The sequence below is a fragment of the Panthera onca genome, chromosome A1 (genome assembly GCF_046562875.1).
Source record: "Panthera onca isolate mPanOnc1 chromosome A1, mPanOnc1 haplotype 2, whole genome shotgun sequence".
In the NCBI taxonomy this organism is placed as follows: domain Eukaryota; kingdom Metazoa; phylum Chordata; class Mammalia; order Carnivora; family Felidae; genus Panthera; species Panthera onca.
Genome location: NC_138339.1, coordinates 221071103 through 221096808, shown reverse-complemented (window position 1 = coordinate 221096808; position 25706 = coordinate 221071103). Strand labels below are relative to the sequence as shown.

General features: G+C 49.4%; 2 protein-coding genes across 2 annotated transcripts in view; both read left to right on the top strand.

Annotated features, from left to right (window-relative positions):
- Nucleotides 1-1923: 1923 nt before the first annotated feature.
- On the top strand, nucleotides 1924-6363 carry TMEM272 (transmembrane protein 272). Its single transcript, XM_060637257.2, is given in 4 exon segments — nucleotides 1924-2004; nucleotides 5996-6067; nucleotides 6069-6260; nucleotides 6262-6363. Coding segments are annotated over 4 exon segments (447 nt in total).
- A 16582-nt stretch (nucleotides 6364-22945) lies between these two features.
- Nucleotides 22946-25706, top strand: part of DHRS12 (dehydrogenase/reductase 12) — a 28175-nt gene continuing 25414 nt past the window's right edge. The window contains exons 1-2 of the mRNA XM_081795702.1: nucleotides 22946-23009; nucleotides 23935-24017. Of these exons, the coding sequence (XP_081651828.1) occupies nucleotides 22946-23009; nucleotides 23935-24017 (147 nt within the window). The remainder of the gene's footprint in view (nucleotides 23010-23934; nucleotides 24018-25706) is intronic.

Below are 25706 nucleotides of genomic sequence, written 5' to 3'. Positions count from 1 at the left end.
AGAATTTTTTTAATGGTTACAATGGCAAAATACTTTATATTATCACAATAAAACATGTAAAAAATAATCATTAAAACCCCATGATATGGGCCCCTCCAAAAAGCCTAAAGAGAATCATTGTGATACTGCTCGTCAGACAGAAAGAACATCTAGAGGTAAAGTAGGTAGGTACTAAGCAATACGTGAAGAACACAAGGGGAAAGACGCTTTTATTAAATTTATTAGGATCCTTTTAAGCCATCTGTGCACTGTGTGACCCTCCTGTGAGCAGCAGCTGTTTTTATTCATTAGGAATGAACAGATATAGAAGTCATTACTCAATGTTCATCTCGCAGCTGGGTTTGAATTGAAAGGCAGTTCATATCCAACAACTTTGGCCCCAAGCATTTAAAGGTCCTTGTGTGAAAAGGTTGTATCGAGACTTGGAAAGTATGTCATCTAGTAGTGGATTCAGCTGAACATCAGAGCTATCTAGGAAGGCAAGCCTCCATAGGTTGACAATTGCAGCAATGTGTGTATTTGATTTTGCTCTGGGGTCCTGAATTTGTGGGTCTCTGTATACCCAGGAATTTTTATTAATTTCAGTGGAATATGGTACCATCATGGGGAAATGGCTTATTTCCTCTAAGGACCCATGCCTCTAATGCATTCATGGGAAATAAAAATCAAATCGAAGCTAAAACTTTAAATGTCATTTTAACAGAAGACTTTGATTTTACAGTGAGCATCCCGTTTCTTGGGCTCTATTGACAAACGTACTGGTCAGGGTAACTTTACTATGTTGTGGTAACAAATTAACCCCGGAATCTCAGCACTATGAGGCAGCTCAACACTATGAAGGTTTATTTCTTGCTCATGAACGTTCCATTGTAAGTCAGGAGCCTCTCTAGGGTTCCAGAAGACTCCCCCAGGGTAATGTGATGACTTAACACTCCAAATGACTTCATTCTTGCTCACTGACTATCTCAACTCATGGATTCCAGGTGGTCAAAGCAGGGGAACAAAACAAAGGGCCACGTGCCAGTTTTTAAATGCTTTGGCCCCAAACTGTCCCACAGCCCATTGGTTAGAAGTAGTCACACAGCATTGGCTACCCACCAGGGGGCTGGGAAGTGTGAGGGACATTCACTGAGCAATGTCTGTGCACAGCCAAGATGTGTGCTAGGACACATCCAAAGCCTGGTCATTTGAGCCAGATTGCTCACTGAGGGCAATGGGCATTTCTTATATATATATATGTATATGTATATATGTATATATATATGTATACACACACACACACACATATATATACATATATATGTATGTATACATATATTAGGTTTTTTTTCAAAAAATTTAAAAATGTTTATTTTTGAGAGAGAGAGAGAGACAGAGCGTGAGCAGGGGAGGGGCAGAGAGAGAGGGAGACACAGAATCTGAAGCAGACTCCAGGCTCTGAGCTGTCAGCACAGAGCCCGAGGTGGGGCTCAAACCCACAAACAGCGAGATCGTGACCTGAGCCGAAGTCGGACGCTTAACCGATTGAGCCACTCAGGCACCCCCTTTCGTATATTTTAAATAATATACCATACCACCACTCGTTCAATAATAGGCCTAGAAGACAGAGGCTGGAGAAAAGTAGAGAAGGCATTGCTATGGGAATTAAAATTGCCACTAAGAAAGGGTACAGTCGGTTAATACCCAAAGTGATATTTGGTCTCTGCTCTACCTGACGTCTGGGGGACAGCCACTTAGTCCCCTGAGCATCCTGAAGATCAGGTGGCCAGTGAGACTGGGCGTGCTCCACAAGCAGGGGATTGGGTTACAGTTTCCATGAGGAGCATTTGGGCCTCTGCAGAAGTCTACTGCATCTTCCCAGCTGGCTTTATGCTTTTGAATGCACTTCTCTTCATCCTTTTTCATTCTCTCCCTTCTGTAGGGATGAAGTTTTTGGAGGACTGCCCCATACAGACCCTCATCCCTCTCTATTTGCTAGTGGGTGGGATCATTGGAGCCTTAAAGGTGAAGTCTATGTATCCACTGTTTACTTTTTGCAGAAATTTAACTTACAGGCACGTGACACACATCCTTCGGAGGAGCCAGAACAACTCCCCTCCCTAAGCACAGGGTTATGGAAGCAGTGGGGCAAGGTGGATCCTGAAGTCTGCTTGCAGAGACGTGGGTTTTTCCTGATGAGGAGCATTCGCCCAGAGCTGGGCATCGTTGCAGTAGCCTCCCTCCTGCCGCCCTGAGAGCATGTGCTAATTTGTGGCTTTGGTCTGACAACAGTTGAAGCAGAGGAGTGGCTGACTGCCAATTAATTCTACCTTTGAATTGAGCCGGCGTTATCTTGGCCTCTCTCTGCTTCTTTTTAGAAAGGTTCCTGTGGAGGGCAGTGGAGTTTGCATCCGGTTCAAATGTATTTGGTTTTAGCAGCTCTTATGTCTGTGTCTCTCCTAGCGCTCAACCGACCGGCACAGAGACCACTAGCTGCAGTCATCAATCAGACGTTAAACTCTGATGTTTCAGGGGAGGAGGGGCTTCTCTGTGACTCTCAAGTTCATGTCAGTGTAGGGAGCCGATCTGCTCCTGGGTTGTACTGACATCTGTTTTAACAGGGAAAGTGACAGAAGAAAAAAACATCAAGGGTCCTGGAGAGTCTACAGGTGTCAAAATCCCTGGCCCACAGAAATGTCCCACCTGTCCAAAGCACCTCAGATATAAGGTATCTTAGGTCCACATCCATTCATCAGTGACCCTTCCCAACCGTCCAAGCCGCCCTCAAAGCTTCCTGTATCAAAAGCTAGAAAACACAAGCATCCGTTTTTCCAAAATGGTTGCATAGAGATGAAGCACAGAAGAAAACCATCAGGAGTGCCATATATAAAATTTCATTTGGACCCACTGTCTGGTTTCTTTGCCAGCGTCTTTGTGGTGCTTGGGGCCTTCTGAAGATGCTGGCCAGTGGCATCGGTCAGGATATTGGTTAGGACATCAAAGGAGTGTCTTGCTGTTCTATGTAATCAGCAGTCACCAGCTCAAGTCATGGGAAGCAGGTCTGAACCTTTTGTGTCTGAGGTTACGTCACCATTAAATGCCCTCAACTCCTAACAGCAGTGCAGGGGCAGTGTTCTGGAATGTGCAATAACACGCGTCCCCCCCGTGACAACATCCCCACGGGATCAGCTGGGACTCTGTTTGGCTCCAAGTAAACCCAGAGGCTCTCTGCTCAGTGGGGCTTCTTATCCCCTGTGGCCCCGTGGTATGAGGGGAAAAGCCCTAATGGACCGAGCGCCATAGAGATGTTCAAAACAAGGGCAACGTTTTCAGCAGTAATTACCTCTGCTCAGCCCTCCCTCACTTGGCTACCTCATCATCAGGCCATGAAGTGAAACTTTCCTGTGGAGATGTTACCGTCCATGGGGTCTGTTCCTCTTAACAACGGCAAACTTTTCCTTTATGAAATCCGGCCCAGAACCCAAAGGTAATTTATTTTAATGAACAAACTAGGGCCCTGATAAACAGCACTGATTTTTTTTTTTCCTGGCAATCTAGAACTGTTTGCAGCCAAATTAAATTTTTGTGCTCATCATAGCGAGGTAATACACAGTGAGTCCGTAACTGTTAGAGAGCAACAGCAAACAGATTTATAGAATCCCTAGATGGAGAAGTTTGCCGGTGATACCAATGCTCTGTCTTTAACCCTCTCGGAACACTGCACCACAGTGCCCAGCATCCTTTCTAAAATGCAGCAATAGCACCACGGTATTGCATCTTGTTGACGAGAAAGCAGAGCATCAGTGAGTGGACATTTCCCAGGGTCACCAAAAAGAACTGAGTCATGACCCACTGGAAGATCATGAAGTGAATTGAGTAGGTTGTGACCATTAAACAAAATGGAATAGAGGGACTCCTGGGTGGCTCAGTCGGTTCAGCATCTGACTCTTGATTTCGGCTTAGGTCACGGTCTCACGGTTCGTGGGACCGAGCCCCACGTCGGACTCTGCGCTGACAGCGCAAAGCCTGCTTGGGATTCTCTCTCTCCCTCTCTGTGCCCCTCCCCAACCCATGCTCGCATGCTCTCCCTCTGTAAATAAACATTAAAAAAAATAGAATAGAAAATACTAGAGTGCCCAGTAAGCATGGTGTGATAAACACATACACGTGTGTTTGGGCATATGGGCCATATAATTTAATCCAAATCGGGACACTTTTGAGAGTACACAGGGGCTTTAATAATCATGCCAGGAAAACCCCGTAAACCAGGACTCTGAGCCAACAAGGATACACGGTCCCCCAATTACTAGGTTGTGATGTAAAAGGTATTTGTTACTGAGGACCGTGTTAAAAAGAAAGTTTCAGAAACACTGATTTAGTGGCCATTAACCTACCTAATGCCCCACCTCATCCCCAATAACCCACTGCTCAGTGATCATTTCTACCACCCAGTGAGTGCTCACTATGTGCCAGGTGAGGTGCTAAGGGCTTTGCCCCATTTTGAACCTAGTCCTCACGATACCCCTTCGAGGCAGGTACTTGTATCAGAAGGGAGTTTTGAATACAAGGAAGAAAAAATCGGGAGGAAAGGCCCCCACGGCATCCAGAACCTACCAGGCCTGTGACGTGGCCTGGAGGCAGCAGGAAAGTCTGCTGGGGTCCGCCCTTTACGAGGCAGGGGGCCTGTTGTGCAGCCCTCTAATCAGGACCAGGTACTCGTGTTATAAAGTCGTGTGGTGGAAGGGTGCGGGGACAGTCGAAGGAAAGTCTGTACGCCTGGCTTCCAGGCATAACTGCATAGCACAGTGGCTTGCCAGACACAGTGAGCCGGGGGTGAGAAGACAGGAGGACCACAGGGCAGGGCAAAGGCACCCCTGAGGCACGAGCCACGTGTTGTGACTGCGCAAAGTCGTGAGCAAGAGGGCAGGTGAACCAAACACAGCTGGACCCTGTCTCTTCTGTCTCGTGGGGAAAGAGTCACTAGAGGTACAACCAGCATGGTAGCTGTTGATTGGTTACAGCAGATGAGGAGCAGGGAGGCGCCCGGGTTTCTAGCTTGGACAGTGTCACCCAAATGAGAGGCATATGGAAGGTAACGAGTTATGTCTTCAACATACTGAGCCGAGGGCCTGAGGGCACTCGGGGGAGCCTCACACGTGTCTGAGGTCTGGAGGAAAGTTCCGGAAGGGAGCCGCAGACTAGGGCGCCATCAGCCTATAGGTGGGTGAGGTCAGGGCCTGGGCCACATTTGTGAGGGTCACCAAAGAGGGAAGCTACCGAAAGAGGCCGAGAGACAGAATGGCTTAGTGGAAAGGAAGCCAGCTTTGGCTGAAGACAGACCCGGTGCCTGGATCTTCCACTTTTTGTACACATGACCTTGGCCGAAATTCTTAAACGTCCTGGTCCTCAGCTCCTTTGTTTCTAAAGTGAGGAAAGTAATGTACGCTTCCATGGGGTTGTTTTAAATAAGACAACCCGCCTAAACATAAAAGCACTTAGTATCTGTCTTAGCTCAGGCTGCCGTTGACAAGATGCCACAGACCAAGTTGCTTCCATAACAGACATTCAGTAGGGGGAGGGAGGAGGACACTTTCAGATGATGACCATATGCAGGTTTGCAGTCATGGGAGGACGGGGAGCAGGTCACTGGAGCCAGGAAGGCCAGGGATGACCTCAAGGATGATGAAACAAACCAGAGCAGCAGCGACACTCTGGGTGTGGACGTATATTCCAGTCAGCTAATCCCTTGTCCAAAGCAGCTCACACATCAAAATAGAAAATGCCACGAAGGATGCTAAGGATTGATGCCTTCATTCTTGCCAGTTCTAATTCTTCAAAATTAAATTTCACTCCTTGGCGGCATTTCCAACTCTAGTGTGGGCACTTTGTGTATTAAATCTCCCTCTCTCACTGTTTCTCTCCTAGCTTCTATTCCCTCTCCTCCACCTGCTTTGCTGCCTTGCCCTCTGACCCCCCCATTCCCCTCCCCCCCCACCGCCTGCCAACCACAACCCAGGTGTCTCTCCTGCTGCATGACTCTACCAGGATGAGGTGGCCTGTGGCCAAGGCTGTGGTGATTGACGACCAACCAGGACGATGATGCATATCCCTGGAGGCAGACCGTGTGCAAGTATTATATCCACCTCAGCCTCAGCCTCTTCCTTTTCCTCTGGTTCCTTTTGGGGAATTACAGGGCCCTTTCCGTTTACCTGCCTGATTTCATTCCCCCTTTCCAGCAGCCTCAAGATTACTGTGACAAAACCCTGTACCCCCGTGCCGTAGGGAGTCCTCGTGCTCAGCCACACCATGCTGGTCCTGCTCATCCTGTGCAGTGGGCGTGTCTACGTGTGGTCCAGGTGGAGATTCGTTGTCGATGGAGACTGAGAATCACCCCCTCCGGCACACACAGGCACACATTCGCGCATGCGCAACTCCCACACACTCACATGCACACACGCGCACGTATATGCAAACACGCACCCACGCACACTCTGCACACTCATGTACAATGGCAAGAGGAGGGCACACTGTAAAGCAGTAAGACGTCCCTCCAGGCAGTGAAGAAACCACCAAAATGCACTGCGTGTTTATTCTAGGCGGACTAAAGGAGCGCTTGCCTCCCTGGGCCTGGGGGAAGCCCTGTGGTTCTTTCCAGAGTGGGGCTTTTGTACTCATGAGTTTGCAGAGCATCTTTTTATGTGAGGGGATGAGGCAAGGGAGGCAAAGACTGGGAGGCTCTTTCCAGCTACAGGCAGTTCCAATGACCGTCACAAGAGCAAGTTTTGCTGCTGTTACTGTTGCTACTGCTGTGTTGTCATCCAGCCGCGGGCAACCTGAAGTTGTGGAAAGGGATATCTTCCCAACAAGACATATCTTAGCTTCACTTGGGTGGCTTTGTTATGAACAGGAGAAAGGTGCTCTGTTTAATGATTCCAGGTGTCTCTTGGGAAAGAGCTCTCTTTCCCAGCCCCAAATCAGACGGGTTTGATTGGACCGGTAAGGGCATCCCAAGGGCAGCTATAAAGGCTGCCAAAGTCACGGAAGTCAGTGCCCTTGGAGCTCCGGTCTGGCCCGTGAGCCTGGCGTCACGGAGGGTAGCGTGCCCTCCCTGTGTGCCTTGGGGTAGTCCTACTGCAAATTCTTTGCTTGGCCTGAGTCTGCTTCTTTCCCTGGCCATCTGTGTACATCTCTGTAATGTGCTCCTGGCACAAACCAGTTCCATGTAGGTTTTGGCCAGGTTGCACGTGGTGTCGTTAATGCAGGTGTTTTGGGGGTTTTTTTGGGTTTTTTTTTTTGTTTGTTTGGTTGGGTTTTTTTTGGTCTCTGAGTTTAAATACTCTACAATAGCAAATCTACTTGATTTCAGGTTAGGGCTGGGCAGGCTTTTGCAAATCCATTTATCTGGAAGTTCAGGATGACACCGAAGACTAAACACTAACATCCCTCCCGCTGCTGTCGTTAGGGGTGAAGTTCCTGAGAGCTGGGGTACCAGGCCATGCGGTGCCGTCAGGGGGGGAGCACCGATGCTTTAGAATCTTGGGTGAAGACTCTGTCGTGTGTGTTTCTAGGGGCAGCGCCCACCCAGGGGGACAGTGGCCCCTTCGTAGTTGTGCTTCTGTCGCAGCACGTGCACAGCCTCTGTATGTTACCTGGTGCCTAGCTACTGCTTGCTTTTGAGGCAGGGGGTGGGGGGAGGGTGCTCTGTAAGAAGACCAACCCCAAAGTGGCCATCCGTGTGGCCTCCTCTCCCTGCTTCCAGAGAAAAGGACCTAGGAGTTCACGGTGAGTTTGGGCATCTGTCACCTGCTGTTACATTTGGTCCAGGTTCCTCCCAGGTCGGAAGAAGGTGCTGGAAGCGCCCTCTGCTGGGCCAAGGGCAGAAAGCCCTTAACTTTGCCCCTACCCCTCTGGGACTTTGCTGTTTTCATCTTCGCCCGAGCCTTGCCAGATTAGAGGGCGTACGACTTGAAGTTCCTGCCATCATCTGGGATGCCCGAAGTCACTCTCATTGTGCCCCACATCACCTTCTCCATGCCGGGGGCTCCGACACTAGAGCAGGCAAGGTGTTCCATGGGCACCCCCTTCCACCCTGCCTGCCTTAGGTGATGACTCACCAGTCACTCCCAGTCGCTTAGCTACTGTTTGGACACAAATGAACAAAGCCAGCAGAGCCCATTTGTAAGCTCAATCCAGGCCACACGTCAACCATCACTTCACTCAGCATCTCTGACACAAACTCCTGAGCAGGGCTTGAAAAGAGTGTCCAAAAAAGTAAACCAAGCCTACACAGTTAGGCGAAGCCAGACTCTGTACTCGCGGAGGAGAATGGCCTGGCAGCCCTCTGCAGAGGCAGGCTCCCCAAGTGCACAGGGACCACACCGCCGGCTCAGGCATGCCACAGCCTAGGATGGCAAACAGATTTGTTCTCTCCCGCTAGCTCCCATCACGGCTGTGCGTTGTGTTGGGAATGACCCTGAGGATCTGACACTCAACAAGGAGGTGTGAGGGGACCCATACAGTCCCACCGGGGGTGACCTTGGGGTTCTGGGGACCTGGCAAATGGAGGTTCTCCCACTCACATCTCAGCACAGTCCTCACCTCGTAGTGATGCATTGTGCCCTTGTGAGTGACTCACAGGAGGAGTCTGGCCATGGACAGGCCACGACAAGGGCTCCTTGTCACTGACTCCTCTTCATCTGCGGGCACTGAGGACCTAAGCCCGTGCACCCACAGTCCTGCCACACACATGCTTCTGAGATGTTGTTGCTGGGGCCTGGGCAAAGGTGGAAAGAGCTTGCAAAAAAAAAATCTCTTTAAAAATCATAAACTTGCTGTTAGACTGCAGATATTGGCTAGTGCTTTGGGTACCCCTGTAGCCAGGTCCCAGATGCTGGCGATTCCCAGTTTCTGATAGGCATGACTATCCCCGGAGTTTCACAGAAATCGCTGTGTTGGTATACACGATGACTTACCAAATATGCTTGAGAAAGTGGCAACTTATCCCCGTTCCCAGAAATAGCTTGGTAGAAGAATTTATTTCCTCCTTTCCTTCCATTCCCTATATTTATATCTTGTTTCACAATGAATTTGGAGGGTCTTTAAATGCTGTATTTGAGGGGCGCCTGAGTGGCTCAGTCGGTTAAACATCTGACTTCAGCTCAGGTTATGATCTCACAGTTTGTGAGTTCGAGCCCCACGTCGGGCTCTGTGCTGACAGCTCAGAGCCTGGAGCCTGTTTCGGATTCTGTGTCTCCCTCTTTCTCTCGCCCCTCCCCCACTTGCACTCTATCTCATCTCTCTCAAAAATAAACATGAAAAAAATTTTTAAATGCTGTTATTTGAGACAATAAAATTAAAGAAAAAATATATAGTCAAAAATCAAACGATAGGAGGGGCGCCTGGATGGCTCAGCCAGTTAAGCTTCCAACTTCAGCTTGGGTCATAATTTCACAGTTCATGAGTTTGAGCCCTGCATCAGGCTCTCTGCTGTCAGCACAGAGCCCACTTCAGATTCTCTGTCCCCTTTTCTCTCTGCCCCTCCCCCCAGCCCCCGCTTGCTCTCTCTCTCTCTCTTAAAAATAAACATTAAAAAAATAGAACTACAGGAAAAACTAAGATGGTTAGAAAGCAGTTTTCAACGTCTTTTGCCCCCTACACCAACACACTAGAGTCTCACCCTTGAGGGAGTGGTGAAGAAATGTGACGGCTTTCATATGTGCCCTACCCCCCTTTGCAAAGGGAGAGTATTGGTTGTAGGCCCTTGATAATTACTAAAACCTGGACTACATTTTTGGCTTTGAGTTTCCTTGCCACCAAAGAGGAAAGGAAAATCAGCTACAAACTGCCCATTTTCTGTGGAGTCAAAAAATACGCCCCCTCAGGAGAAACATGGGTTAAGTCTGAAAGACCATATTACATGCATCCATTCGTAGTGGGAACACGGCGTGATTCAGTGGGTGACATCTTCAGCATACTATACAAAGACACTAGCAGCCTTTGAATGATAATTTATTAGGGCCTCCTTCAACGGATGGTGAAGTGGTTATGACGAGGCACCTTTCAGAAAGGTTCTGGGCCAAGGCAAATTGTCCATGACTACGGTTCTCTCAAGGTCTGGCTTAACCCAGAGAGAACTTTCAGAGGGTCTAGGAAGTGATCAGCTGCATGTCCTTTATGTGATTCCCGGTTAGGATCATTTCCCTCATCTGGGCTTTTTGGTGGAAGACGAGCGTGCGAAGTTCAGAGTTATTACCCAGAGCCTCGGGGTGCACCCCGCACTGATGCTAAGCGGACTGCAGACACCGGCACAATGAAAGCACCTCGCCAAGAGGGACCCAGAAGTCAGCCATCCCTTCTTTGCAGGAATGGTTTTCTGGGGAAATTAACATGATAACATCTGAACTTGAGAGTGCTAAAAAAAAAAAAAAAAAAAATGGGACCATTTCACGGGAGCCAACCACACCCGTGGCTCACAGACCTCAGTGAACCATCAGAACCACCCAAGGGTTTGTTTAAAATGCAGAAGCATGGCCCCCAGAAATTCTGATTCTGTGGGTCAGGGGACCACACCTGTGCACTCAGGCCACGCAGGAGTCACAGACTGACCCAGAACTGCTCCATTGCAGTTGCGAGCATGAGGGCACTCTGATGCTTCTCTGTCTTAGCACGAGAAGAGGCAAAGCGGTCAAAAACTTGCACTTTTGTATAAATGAATCTTGTGCTTCATTTCCTTGTGGGCGTTTTTCATTGCTGATGACATAAACTTGGAACAATTGTTCCTCAGTGCCTTCCCTGAATACCCTGGGGGAGATCATCCTCCAGGCCTTGGGACGCTTCTCTTGTTCTTTCCTCCAGTGCGATTACCATGGGTACAGACCATACACAGGAGCCAACGACCGTCAGGGGCCTGTTCAAGGCAAATTTTGCCTCATAATCCTCAGGTGGACAAATGAGTTCATGGTGGATTCTAGAACAATGAACTCATAAAAATCCTTATTGATTCTGGTGGCAATTTCCCTTTTCATGAGTATGGAACTAAGAAGAAAGCAAATCTCTCGTTTACAGAGGTCGAATTTCAATAGTTCACTTTTTAGGTCAGCCTGGTACGATAGCTGCCAACTTATCTTGGCATCTTAGGAGACAGCCTCTTGCTATCGCCCGCAGAAGTGAAATAGCAGGTGGGTGTTTCTCAAATGCATCTTCTGTTGTTTTCTCTAGAACACTCTCTTTGTTAGATCAGTTAGCTTTTAAACTTTCTTACTGCATTGTATGGAGGTAAAGTTTCAAAGGCAAAGAAAAGACAACTCACACTTTATGCTGGTCCCACCCCAGGTGAGGTAGTAAGGGTTTGCAAATATGGCAAGTTCTAATAAGGGCACCGAAATCTCGTGACTGAGAATGTCTCTCTGTTATGACTGCCTCCTATTCACCCCATTGGTGAGAGAGGGGTCCCTTGCCCTAAATGCTGGGAGATGGCTGAGCACACAACAGTTGGTTGCTGGACAGATGAGAGTGACGGTGCTTCACTGGTCACATACATTCACAGCCCGGCAGGGAGGAGGCAGCATGCTATGCAGGGCCGCGTGGAGGCTGCACGGAGAAACAGACTGAGCAACCAGGGATCTCAGGGGTCATGCTCTGTAGAAATAAGGTGGGGTGGGGGGTAAGCTCTGGTTCTGGCAGGAGGATGCGATGGGCTTGTTTGAATGACATCTGGAGCTGGCAGGGAGGTGAAACGCGTTACGCTGAGGAGCGGGTGGGGTGCAGCCAGTCGTCCGGGGGAACGAGCAGGTGGGAGCCTTTCCTGCCTCGTGGGGGGCATATCTGGTAAGAGCAGGGGAACTCGTGGTTAGGCCTCTGGGAGGCTAAATATGTCAAGGCAGCTGATGAAATTTGGGGCCTTCCAATCACCCTCCAAGATCAATCTCTGCCTTTATTTGCCTATCTTCCCCAGATTACTTAGTCCTGGATTCAAATCTAGATTTGAATTTTCTCAACAACCAAAGCAGAAGGCAGATCAATCAATCATGAGATATACATTGTCCGTGAAGAAAAAAAAAAGGGGGGGGTAGGGTGGCGCCTTGGTGGCTCAGTCGGTTAAACATTTGACTCCAGCTCGGGTCATGATCTTGCAGTTCGTGAGTTCGAGCCCCGCGTCCGGCTCTGTGCTGACAGCTCAGAGCCTAGAGCCTGCTTTGGAGTATATGTCTCCCTCTCTCTCTGCCCCTCCCCTGCTCACACTCTGTCTCTGTCTCTGTCTCTCTCTCTCTCTCAAAAATAAATACATATTAAAAAAAAAAAAAAAAAAAAAGCTGCTCCTCACCATCAACACCCAGGTTAGAACACTCACTTCCTGGACAGCTCTGGCCCTGGTCAGCAGCTCTGAGCCCTTCCAATCGTCTGATGATTTTCCCCACAATTGCAAAAATCTTGCAGTCTCACTGGATTCTTCCATTTTTTTTTTTTACTCTTTATTTCTTTATTTGAATATTTCAGCTTTAAAATGTCCTGTAGCCTGTACTTTTTCATAGCCGCCCCCCCCCCCAAAAGGCGTTCACAAATTGATTTACAGCTTGTAAGTTTGTTTACAAAGAAGCCAGTGTCTGTTCAGTTCCCAGTTCACTGGCGGAAGCAGGTGTGGCCCAGATCCCGCTGGGACTCCCTGTGCCAGCCCCACGGGGGCACCCCAGTTGCAGCAGGTGCTGTGGCTGATGGCTCACATCTGCAGCCTTTCCCGGAAACCCACTCTGGGTTAGTACAGCCAGCTTGCCAGGACGCACCCAGACTTACCCCCGTCCCCACCCGCCAACATATGCAGTTACTCATAGCTAAGGACTGAGTCGGGAAAGAGGGAGTAAAAGCCCAGCTCCCTTGGTTCAGGGCAGGTCAAGCTCTGTAGTGTCATTCACAGTCCAGAGCTTTCCGCGGATTCAGGCCAGGCTTCATCAGAAGCCACATCCTTTCCCATCTTCTTCCTCTTTCCTTACTTGCAATTTCGTTTTCCCAAGACCACTCCTTCAACACGTCCCTTTCCATGAAGCTCCACCCCCAGGCTCTGCCTCCAGAGAACCTGACCGAGGACAGAGCTGTTTGTCCACAGCTGGAGGCAGGAGAAAAATCAATAGTATAAAGCCCTTTTATTTTCCTAAAATGTGATACATGCTTATGGCTAAAAATTCTAGTGTCAGAGGGTATAAAGTAAAATGTGAACGATTTCACACCTTACCCCAACACCCAGGCCCGATCCTCCAAAAGGTAGCCGGTGCTAATTTTTTAGTATCCTTTCAGAACATGTCTATGTATATTCAAGCATAAATTATGTCAAATTATTCATATTATTCTGCAGCCTGCTTTTTTCCACTTGCTACATCATGAACTTCTTTCCCTTATCAACGCAAAGAGATCTGCCTTCAAAAATGACCAATAAGCATAAGATTCACTTAAATAGGCGCATTCTCTGTTACTGATATGGTCTGTCATTTCTGTGAATCAAAATAGAAAAACCAGTAATGTGATATTTTATTTTGCCAAATGAACAACTGAGAGCTCAGCTGGGGAAAGCAGTTGTCATTTTCCCCCTTGTGTACCGGGTGAAATGAGCCCAACTGAACCAAAACTCCCAAAGAAATTAGTTGCTGAGCCTTTTGGATAAAGGCCATGTGACTCACCTGAGGGAAACTCAATGGTCCCCAACAATGGATTAAAACTGCTGAGGGGAGGGACACCTGGGTGGTTCAGTCGGTTAACGGCCAACCCCAGCTCAGGTCATGATTTCTCAGTTTGTGAGTTCGAGCCCCGCATGGGGCTCTGCGCTGACAGCTCAGAGCCTGGAGCCTGCTTCTGATTCTGTGTCTCCCTCTCCCTCTGCCCCTCCCCTGCTTGTGCTCTCTCTTTCTCAAAAATAAATAAAAACATTAAAAAATATATTAAAATGGATGAGGGACGCCTGGGTGGCTCAGTCAGTTAAGCGTCTGACTTAGGCTCAGGTCACGATCTCACAGTTCATGGGTTCGAGCCCCATGTCGGGCTCTGAGCTGGTGCTTTGGATTGTGTCTCCCTCTCTCTCTGTTGCTTTCCTGTTCATGCTCTGTTTCAATCTCACTCTCTCAAATATAAATAAACATTAATTTTTTTTTTTAAAAAACTGGTGACAGAAAAGAAGTTGAGCTGGTTCTAAATTATGCATATCCACAGGACCTCATCTGTCAGCAGCAAACCATCCCTTCAATACTGCATGTGTGTAAACGTGTGTGTGTGTGTGTGTGTGTAATTAACTATCCTAAGGCATGAATGCAAGATGGAGGCAGCACCCAGATATCACCGAAACTATAAAAAGGATTTTAAGACTCAGAACAAAAAGTAACAACGCAACACAAGGAGATTGTATCTCACACCCATTCAGACGGCCACCCAAAACCATAACAACAGAAACCAGAAAATAACAAGCGTGGGTGAGGATGTGGAGAAATCGGAACCCTTGTGCCTCGGTGGTGGGAATGTAAAATGGTGCCGTCGTTACGGAACTCTGTCTGAAGTTTCCTCAAAGAAAATAAAAAATGGAATTGTCACGTGATCCAACAATTCCACTTCTGGCTGTACACCCAGAAGAACCGAAAGCCGGGTCTTAAAAAGACCAATGTACCGTATACACCAGTGTGCAGCAGCATTCTTCACGATAGTTAAGAGACGCAAGCAAGCCAAGTGTCCCTCAGCAGATGAGTGGATAAGCAAAGTGTGGTGAATTTCTTATGGAATACGATTCAGCCTTAAGAAGGAAGAAAATTCGGGGCACCTGGGGTGGCTCAGTCAGTTAAGCGTCCGACTCTTGATCTTGGCTCAGGTCATGATCTCATGGTTATGAGACTCAGCCCCTCGTCAGGCTCCACACTCAGTATGGAGCCTGCCTGGGATTTTCTCTCTCTCTCTCTCTCTCTCTCTCTCTCTGCCCCTCCTGGGCTCTCTCTCTCTCTCAAAATAAATAAACATTTTTTTAAGTTAAAAAAAATTTAAAAACGGAGGAAGAAAATTCTCATACATGCTACAACATAGATAAGGCTTGAAGACATCATGCTAAGTGCGATAAATCAGTCATAAAAGGACACATACTGTATGATTTCTACTAATAGGAGGAACCTAGAATAGTCAAAGTCACAGAGAACAGAAAGGACAGTGATGGGTGCCAGGGGCTGGGGGCGGGGAGGAGAGTTCATGTTTAACGGGGACAGAGTTTCAGTTTTAGAAGATGAAAAAGTTCTGGCAATGGATGGCGGTAGATGGCAGAATGTGAACGTGCTTAATACCACTGAACTGTGCCCTTAAAAGTGATTAGGATGGTAAATTTTAAGTCCATTTTCCCACAAAAAAAAAAAAAAAAAGTGAACTAGTGTATTCAGTCCTTCCAAGCCTCCCTAGGATGACCGAATGGCCCAGAACTCACTGACAAGGGCAGGGTCATTCCATGTGTATATAAGGGCACACGTGCTCACAGGCTCAAAACCCAACCTCACTCTTAGCTGATTGCAGGTCTCAGTGCCTCACCCCCCAGAATGCCCCACCTTCAGTCCCCCAGCCCTTCTGACTTGGTGGGGAGTCTGCGGTGGGGTTGGAGTGTGAAATGGAGGGTGGGGAACTAGAAGCCACCCATTTGAACACAGGAGCCAATCAACCGACCACAAAAAGGTCAGGAGATAGTAGCAGAAGTTTCCAGCCCCCCAGAAGTGACTAAAAGAAGAAACTGAGGAGAAGCCACTAGGAGAGGTGTCCCATCCTTACAGAAAAAGGGTTACATGTGTGGAGTCTGGACCCAGACTGTCCGGTTGGAATCCTGGTTGTGCTACGTTCTAGATTCTGGTGTGATCTTGGACACACTACTGAAATTCTCTATGCTTCAGTCTCATTAATACAATTTTTTTTTTTTTTTGAGAGACAAACAGTGTGCACAAGCAAGGGAGGGTCAGAGATCGAGGGAGAGAGAGAATCCTAAACGGGCTCCCCAGCTGTCAGCACAGAGCCTCCTTCAGTCTCATATGAAATGAACTTAGAACAGGGGCACCTGGGTGGCTCAGTCGGTTAAGCGTCCGACTTCAGCTCAGGTCACGATCTCACGGTCCGTGAGTTCGAGCCCCGCGTCGGGCTCTGGGCTGACAGCTCAGAGCCTGGAGCCTGTTTCAGATTCTGTGTCTCCCTCTCTCTCTGCCCCTCCCCCATTCATGCTCTGTCTCTCTCTGTCTCAAAAATAAATAAACATTAAAAAAAAAAACTTAAAAAAAAAAAAAGAAATGAACTTAGAACAGAGCTTGGCACATAGCAAATAGAGTATGAATATTTGTTAAATAAGAGGAAAGGTTTTTTTTTTTTTTTTAAGTTTATTTTGAGAGAGAAAGCACAGCGGGGGGGTGGGGGGGGGCGGGGAAAGAGAAAGAATCCCAAGCAGGCTCCACACTATCAGCACAGAGCCTGATGCAGGGCTCAATCTCATGACTCTGAGATCCTGACCTGAGCCAAAATCAAAAGTCAGACGCTTAACCCACTGAGCCACCCAGGCAGCCACAAGAAGAAATGTTTTTATTTCATCCTCACTACTGTGCCGTAAGGACTGGACACTTACACTGCTGCGTAGAGGGGAAACTGAGGCTCAGGGAGGTCAAGTGTCTCCTCCGAAGAGGTATCAGGGCTCAATGTGAGTCTTCTGACTTTCGATCCCAGTTCCGGGCACTCAGTGTCTGTGGCCTCTCCCTGCCCTACTGGTGGCCCTTCTCCTGAGCCAGTGGGAGGAACCAGGGGGAACAGGCCAGTAGGTGAGGGCCAGCTACAACAACCTCTCTGACATCCTCCAGGCTCTTATTCCACTCCCACCCCTGAGCCCCAGACTGCCTTTGCACTGGGAATGGAACCTGTTTGTCATACAACTAAAGCCCTAGAAACAGACTGCATGAGAGTTTCAGATCAACACAAGTCCACTGGTGGGAAATCATTTCCTTCATCAGCTTCATTACATGGAGACTGCCCTGCCCTTGGCCCTTCTTGCCACCACGTCTAGTCCCTGGTAGGTGGACAAGGGAAACAAGTGGACCTTAGCATGTCCTTTATTTGACTGGGTGATTCATGCCCGTAATACAAAATTCACACTCTCCAAGGGTACTCAGTGTAAACTGAGTCTCTCTCCTACCCCTGCTCCCCAGTGCTGAAGCTCTTACTAGAGATCCCCACTGTGATCAGTTTCCTGTGAAGGGAAGGAAACCCTTAAATCAAATGGATTTGCTCTTTAGGAAGTTGGTTCAGATGGACAGCAGACAGCCCTGGAGTGGACCAGTCTGTAAAAGCCAGTGGGCATCAAGGGACTGGGGAGGCAACCAGCAAGGTACTTCTAAACAGGGTCCAGCCTCCTGCTGGGTGACTGTGTGAGCTGCTGCAGGGCAGGGTCATCGTCTGCCATGTACATCTTGCCTGGGCTGCTTCTCTCCTCCATTAGTGTGAACCCCAGAAAACAGTTGCCTTGGGTTTCTTGTAATCAGACTTCTGTGATTACGGCTTGGAGCCCCTAACCCCTTGCTGTCATTGCAGAAGAGACCAGTCCTTTAATCCATGCACAAACAGGTTCAGGACCCATGCATGACCTACCTACACTGCAGAGTAACGGGGATCAGCATCAGAGATCTTCTTCCCCACCCCCTGCCTCACCCTCCCTTCCTTTCCATTCCTTTCCCTTTGCCTTCATTTCTCTTCCCCACCGGCAAGTGCACATTAAACACATACAAAGAGCAGTGCGGGGGCTTCCTATGGATTTATGATTTATGGTTATTCATCTTATTATCTAAGTGAGATTGCCAGGTAAAATATTAAGGCACCACTGCCATTATAACCTTGTCTTCCATGATCTCATTGGCAGCTGGTGTTGCCATGACAACTGGGCTGGAGAAACTGGTACTGAGCTTCGGTGGAAGATGATGTGAGCACCGGTGTGTGTGTGTGTGTGTGTGTGTGTGTGTGTGTGTGTGTAGACTTCCCATCACGTATATCTGTTGTGTGGGAAGCCATGGATTTCTTAGGCCACACCTTCTGCTCCTCCTTCCAATTTGGTCAAAATTAGCTTCGGGACTCTAACTGGAGGAGGATTTCTTTGTTTGGCTTATTGGGTGGCAAATTGAGAGCAAGGACACATAAGAAATATTTTAGGGTCTTTCTACCCACATGAAATAAAGCAGCTATCCCCACTTCATGTCACTCTTAAAAGCACGTTGGGCCTACCTTATTTAAATTTTTTATGTATTTCTCTTATTAAAGAAAGTGAGAGCTAGAAGGGGTCTCACATGTCATCTGATTCCCCCTTTCATTTGGATGAGAAAACAGAGGCCTAGAGAGGTTAAGTGACTTGCCACCATATAGTATGGATCCAGGATGGATGCTATGACTTCAGCTAAGTGACTTACCCCTTTAAGTCTCAGTCTGCTCATCTGCAAAATGGGGATAATATCAAGAGAAACTTGACTAGGTCATTGTAAGGATTAAGTGAGATAATCCACAATGCTTGGCACATATTAAGCCCCCAATAAATTTTATCATTGTTACCCAGGTAACCTTGGGAGTCAGAAATAGGACTAAAATCCAGCTCAGCTAACTCCTACTTAAACGGGAGCCTTTTCCCATTAATCTTTCCCTGTCCTTTGTCTTTTTGTGTACATATTCCCTGTCATCCAGGGGAGAGTGGAAGGCCCTTCTAAAATGGGGCTTATCTTTTCTTAAAAACCTCCTAAGAAGTGAGTGTAATGCACACACTAGCTACCCCGTGGATAGATGTTGATTTAAGGATAAACATTATATGCTTCGTGCACTCATGGACCATCGACTGAATGTACACGGCATGGCTATAATGTAAAGGGAGAAAGGAATGCAAAGAAAAGTTGAGGGAAGTGAACATTTTTTGATCCCTTCGGATGAAACCAGGCATTTCGCTAGTCTCTTTACAAAAGTGTCTGATCATCACCGCCATCTCACGAGGTGAGCATATTCATTCCCACTCTACAAATCAGAGAACCAAGACTGAGTGGTCACGCAGCACGCCCAGGACCACACGCCAGGGTAACAGCTGGGTTTTCGCCCATCCTTTTACTTCAAGGTGCTGCTGAGGCCCTCGATAGACTTTGTGGTTCAAAACAACTTCTCACCCCCTCTGTGAGCCAAAAGCCTATTTCCTGAGGTGGTAGAGGGATTCAGGGCAGACAGACACCTTTTCTATCACTGCCACAAAGCAGAGTATACAAAGCACAGTTGCGTAACTCTGGGACTCTAAAATATTCTCCCAGCCAAACCAGACCGGTATTGAAAGTCACACCAGGCTGGGTGGTTTTCCAGAATGCCACTTGCTTAAACTCCCTTTCATCACTCTGTCAGGAATAAGAGCAATGCAGTGGAACTTCACAGTCCTGTTCAGACGAACAAACTGTTCTGGAGAAACTTATTTCCAAAGTTATTCTGAAGTAAAACCACATCCGCTTGCTGGGGGTGGAGGGCAGTGATCCTATACCTTACATCCTAGGTAATGAGGCCATTAAACCAGCTGGTCTGTACATCTTATGTAAGAGTGGCTCAGTCTCTGGGCGAATTGGGTAACCCAGTACAGAATTTAACTGAGTGACCCACCCCTCAATTAGGATGGAGGTCAGATATAGACTGGGATGTCTGATTCCTACACAACAGGGCCCAGGAGGAGGCTGGATGACTTCACTGGGATCTAGATTGGCACAGCAACCATGCTTTAACTTACACTGTATGTTTTCTGGGGTTTTGGGGGGTCCGGGGGGAGGCTGATGGAGATTTGGAGGAGATCAAGGGGACCTCCTTGGCATTGCATGAAGTTGCTGAACTGGTGGCAAAAGTTCAGACTTCGAAGAGACTGACCTCTCCGGTGGGAGACACAGCCCTGCCTCTTGCCAGCTGTCACTGTGTTCATGTTACCAATCTGACTCCTTGCACCTGCTGGGGAAGGGGGTTCTATCTTGGCTAAATTACTCGGGGCATTACATGAAACAAGATACGTAGGAACTTGGAAAATGCTGATAAAACTCGTCGGATGGAGAAATCTTGTTAATATCATTACGCCTTATCTTTTTATTCCACATGATTTTCTGGGTAAGCAAATTCTACCAGCCATCTTTGCATCCCAGGCATACCCAGCAGACAGGTGTTCCCCAGATGACGCCCCAAGTGACGCCTGGTTTCAACCCCGAGTTGACCGTGTGACCCTGAGTGCCGCCCGCAGCAGGGCCCTCCCCCCCTCTCCCTGGCCTCTGAGGCTGGGGCCGAGTGGGCGCTCCGCACAAAGCCGTACAGAGAGGCAGGGCGGACCAGAAGACCCCGCCGCGTTCCCCGTGGAGAAGAGCCCGCGGCTTTTACATAACTGGAATGACGTAACCGCCGGCGGCTCCGGAGGGCGGGGACACCGGGAGCGCGGGCCCTACCACATCCGTCCACCGCAGCGCCGCGACGCTTGCCACAGGGCTGCGCGAATACACCAAGTAAGACGGCCCGGGCGGCCGGGTGGGCGGGGCCGCTGGCAGTCACGTGGCCCGCCTCGGCGCCGGCGAGCGCGGACGCGCCCGCGACTCCGCGATCCCACCGGGCCGACTGAGTGACAGGGGACCCCCCCGCAGGCAGGCCGCCCGGCGGGCGGGGTCCAGCCCCGAGGGGCGGGGCTCTGCCGCGCCGGGGCCCGGATCCACTGACGTCAGGCGGCCCGCGCGCCCCGGAGTCCCCTGGGCGTCACCTTGGCGCCCTGCAGGGCGTGCTCGGATAGCCACGCGGGGCTGCTTTCGGCCTCGGGCGGGGCGCGCCCTAAATCGCTGGTGAGGACTCCGGCTTAGAACTTTCCCGAGTCGTGTGTTTTTGCTCACCGATAAAACGCAGCTTGTGGACTGTGACCTCTCGCTCCTGCTGGAACTTTCCGAACGCCGGTTTCGGGGCGGGTGTCCGCTGTGCACCCAGTGTGAGTTTTGTGACCGGCGTTCGACGGTTTCACTGGCCTGGTGGTCACCCTCGCTGTACCCTAGCCGGCTCTCCACCTTGTGGTTTTAAGAGGCGGCCCGTTCCGGGGGACAGAGAGGTGGTTTTTATCTTAGAATTAGAGAAACGCGGTGGTTCTCAATCCTGGCGGAATAATAGGGCAAGAATCTAAAATACCAGCGTCAGGCCCTGCCCCTAGAGATTCCAGTTCGGTTGGCCTGCACTGGGGCCTAGACTGACATTTTATAAATATCCTCCAGGTGATTCTCATGCCGCCCAGTTATCTAAGGGACCTCCTCTTCTCCCTGCACTAGGGTTTTTATGAGTTCCTAAGGCAGGCCCGCAAATTTCCGTGTTCCAAGGGGAGGCAGCATGGTGCTGCTGACTTCTCTTCTCCCCCACACCCCATCCTTTTGGGAAAAGTGCATGTTTTTCTCAGGAGCCAGGGCTGCAGAGAGTGGTGGGAAGCCGAGCTGTCAGCCCAGCTCCACTGGATTTTGGCAAATACAGTGGCAACCTCTCTCTTTCAAATAGTGGCAGTGGCCACTATTCGCTGGGTCTTTCCATGTTACACAGCAGCCTGGAGAGCTTGGGTTAGCTTCTCGCCCTGGGAAAGCAGGCTTCTGAAAGTCTCTCCCCGAACTCTTACATGGGGGTGGGGGTGTACGGGGGAGGGAAAGACAATTCCTAATATTTTCATCCCCATATGAGGGTCTGTAGTTTGGGTTTGTAATGCTTTTTCTTGGCACACCATGATTTTTACGAAGTTCCCCTATATTGCTCACCTATGCAACAGCATCAAGTCACTGTTCCCTAAACTTGCCTGAACCTGACAATTACCTGGGACAATTAAAAAGAAAACAAACCCTGACCCCTAAGCCCCTGACAGGTATAGATGAGGGCTACAATTTGCATATGCAAATTCCCTATTGGGTAAATTGGGGGAAACTGATCCCTGGGAGCTTGCCCCCTGGTGATTCCTATTTTCAGAGGTTCCGGAAACACAAGCACAGTGGTTGCTCAGCTTGAATCAGAATCACACGGAGGGCATGTGACCCTAGATGGCTGGGCCCCATTTTGAACCGTGGACTCAGTAGACAACGCATTTCTAACAGGTTCTCAGGTGATGCTGATGCCACCTGTCTGGGGAGCACCCTTTGAGCATCACTGGTTCAGTAGAAGGTGCCCCAGGTTGGAGTGTTGAAAGAATGGAAACCCTCCTTTGGCTTTATCACCTACCATTTTGTGACCTTAGGCAAGTCATTTATTTCTCTTCACACTGAAAAATAGGGACTGATATCAAGAGTTTGTGAACAAAAAAATACTTCCCCAAAAGAGGGCAGGGGGATACAAAAAAAAAAAAAACAAAAAACCCAGCCAAATCTCATTGTTCACAACAGATTGGCTGAGGACAGGATCCCGAGATGAAGTCAAAGAGCCAAGGCAAAGGACAGAAGGAGAGTGTGACAGGCCCAGCAGGCCAGCCTGGCCCCGCCCTCTTGGAAGGGCTCACAGCCTGGAGTTTGAGGAAGAGATTTAATCCACAGGAGCTGTCGTCAGCAAGCCTTAGTGTTTAATAGGATCAACATAATCTTCCGGAGGCTAAGGTCTCCTCTAGGTGTCACAGAGGAAAGCCTCAGCTTCCTGCCCCTGGAGGAGGGGATCTTTGGGGCGGTTCCTGGTTTCCCCGTTTGTTCTCTGTGGCCTGCACTTCTTGCTCTCTTGTGGTTTGGGAAAGTCTCACTCGCTCCCCACCAGTACTTTCTCCTGGCTAGGACCCTTTAACCTAGAAGAAGGCCCTTAGCCCCTTCTTGAGGAATCGCTGGAGATGACCTCTTATTTCTCTTCCCTAACCTTGATTTTGTGAAAAGACTCTCTGGGTTCCCTGTCAATTTTTCCATCAGCTGAAGTCTTCCTCTGGGTAAACACCAGAATTTCCTGCACAAATTCAACTGCCCTGGGTCATGCAATGGCACTGTGGTGGCTAGAAAAGGCCACCGTGTCTATCCGGAGACCCTTCTCCAGAAAAACGGGTGCTCCAGCAGAAGTTGGAGAATAGGTTGGGGATTTATCACTTTTCAAGATGCTCAAAGATGGTTTTTTTTTTTTTTTTTCCCTCTAAAATCAAGTTAGGCAGTTTCCAGGGCAATATTATACCATTTGGGCTGTATTTCATTATCTACCCAGTCAGGGTGAGAAATAAGTGCGTCTCAGCAACTGGGAGATCCCTCGGAAGTGTTTGGGGAGAAGGAGAGAGGCTGGTTACGTGGTTAGCTGATAGCCTCCCGTGAAACAGACCCCATTTAATAAAGCGGGCTATTTTAAGTGAAGAAACCAGGCTCTGTAATGATCATTTTTTAACTGCCACAGCCGAGGAATTCCCCCTTTACACTTTGATTGATGACGGTATCGTCTTTGCTGGAATAGTCTAAGTGCCATTTATGGATTCACCCACTCAGTAAATATTAATCGAGTCCCTGCTACATGTTAGGCCAGTGCCTCTGAACTCGGGTTGAGCATTAGGCTCATTTGAGAGCTTTTAAAACATACCTAGGCCTAGACCCATCATCTGGAGCTTTAAGAACTCCCCAGGTGAGTCTAAAGTGCAGCCAGGTTGAGACCTGTGTGTCAGGTGCTATGGGAGATGCTAGGGACGCATCTGTGACCAAGACCCACACTTCTTATCCTTGATGTGTTCCGACCCCTGCAAAAATCAGGACCTTCTCCTGGGTGCCCCATCAGTCAGCCCATATAGGCAGGAGGTCGGTTTCCAGGATCACCTTCACTATTACACCTGCTGCCCTAACTGTGGGGACCATGCATCTAGATTTTCCAGAATAGTCTCAGTTTCAGGTATTCTTCCCGCCAGCCTGTATATCTTAATTCATTTGGAAAAGCTGGTCTCCACGGCCATAGCTGTCGCTAGAACTCACAGATGGTTTCATTGAATTCCACCAGGTGGCACAGTTCACCCGGTGTGTCGAGATAGAGACCAGGAAGGAGGTGCCAAAGGTGAGATCATCAGGGAGAGCGGTAACCAGGTGAGCTGCTCTTTGCCCCTCCCGCTGAGGGTTTCTTGCATGCCGACCTCGTCAGCTGCTGCGGGGGCCGAACTGCTGCCCGCGCTCCCTGGCCTTGGCAGTGGCCTGTGTTGGTGCTTCTGCGTTGGAGGCAGCCCCCAACCCCCCTGGGAGCTGGAGCCGCGCTTGCTTTTCCATGGCTGGGTTTGACCCCACGCCCCGGGCTGCCCGTGAGGCAGCAGGCGGGGGCCAGTCCCTGCTGCAGAGATGTTATACTGACTGTGACTCTTGGGATTTCCACCAGGGAAGGAGCCCGGGTCAGTGAGACACATCGAGGGGGACTCGGGCACCACAAGCCAAGCTGTGAACTGACCCAGTGGCTTTCCAATAAACAGGCAACAGTTAGCTCTTGACGAGAGCCACGTCCTCACGAGAGCTTTCAGAGCTGGCCCACATCTTGTGCTCTCCCCTTCCTAAAACAGTCAGAGCCAGGACCGGCTGCGTAATTTGCGGGGCACAGCGCAAAATGAGAATGTGGGCCCCCGTGTAAAAAGTATTAAACACTTCAAGACGGTGAAGGCAGACCCCCCCCCTGAAAGTGTGGGGCCCTTCCGAGGGTGGGGCTTGCGTACCTACACGGGTTAGACCCCGTGAAGCTGGCCCCCAGATGGAAAACCCGGGGAAAACCCACTGTAAAGAGAGCTTGGGCAGTGTTCTTCGTTTCCCTCAACCTCAGTTTTCTCCTCTGAGAAATGGGGGTGATATCATTCTGTGTTTGAACATATGTTTGAGAGTGAATGCTATGTCAGGCTGCCTGCTAGGAGCTGGAGACAGAAAGGAGAAGACTGAAGGGGCCCCTCGCGTTCACTGAAGAATGTCCCTCTGTCCTCCCTTCCATTCTGCCGAAGTCTCCTCCTCTCTCCGGGGAACCCTCTGCTCCAGTGGGTGGGCCCGTGGGAAGGGACTGGGCGGGGACGCAGCACCCCCGGCCCCCTCAAGCTTGGACCTTGGCCAGAAGGAAAAAATGCCCCAATCTAGAACGGAGTATTTCGCATCTGCTCCTGAAGGCTGTTATTATTATTTCTTAAATAACGTTTTCAAAGCAAGCCCTGTTCTTTCTCTTCTCACCACGTGTCTGTGGTCTCTGGCCGTCAGATGCCGCACAGAGGCTCAGCGCTGGCGGCGAGCGTGAGGGTCTCTAAATCTTCTCTAATGCGTGAGTGCCGCCGCGATCTGGGGCTGCAGTTCTTGAGACTGAAAGCTGGCTGTCTGCCTGCTGATAACTTCCAGTTGTGCTGCTGCGGGACGCAACAAGAATACTAATAGGCCACAGGCGGGCCAGGGATTGCCTGGATTCCAGCCTGCTGTGGTTTGGGCTACATTTTTGACAGAGTGGATTGATAAGGAAAAAGGTGACAGTATGGTTTTGTTTGTAATAGTGAGCCATCCTTAAATCCACCTCCACCACCGTTGGGAGCGTAGAGCTGGAAAGAGGGAGCAAACGTGTTTCCGGGGCTGGGGAGAGAGGCAGCCCGTTATTTACTGCCCCCGGCCCTCCCCGTGTACGTACCCAAGGTGGGGTCGGAGCTCACACAGTGGAGATTCCTTTTCTTGTGTTTGCAAGTGGCCTCCGGTGCAGAGAGCTCTGAGGGGCCGGGGCTGACAGGGCCTGTCCGCTCATCCCCGTGGCGTGGTGTCCTGTCCCTGACT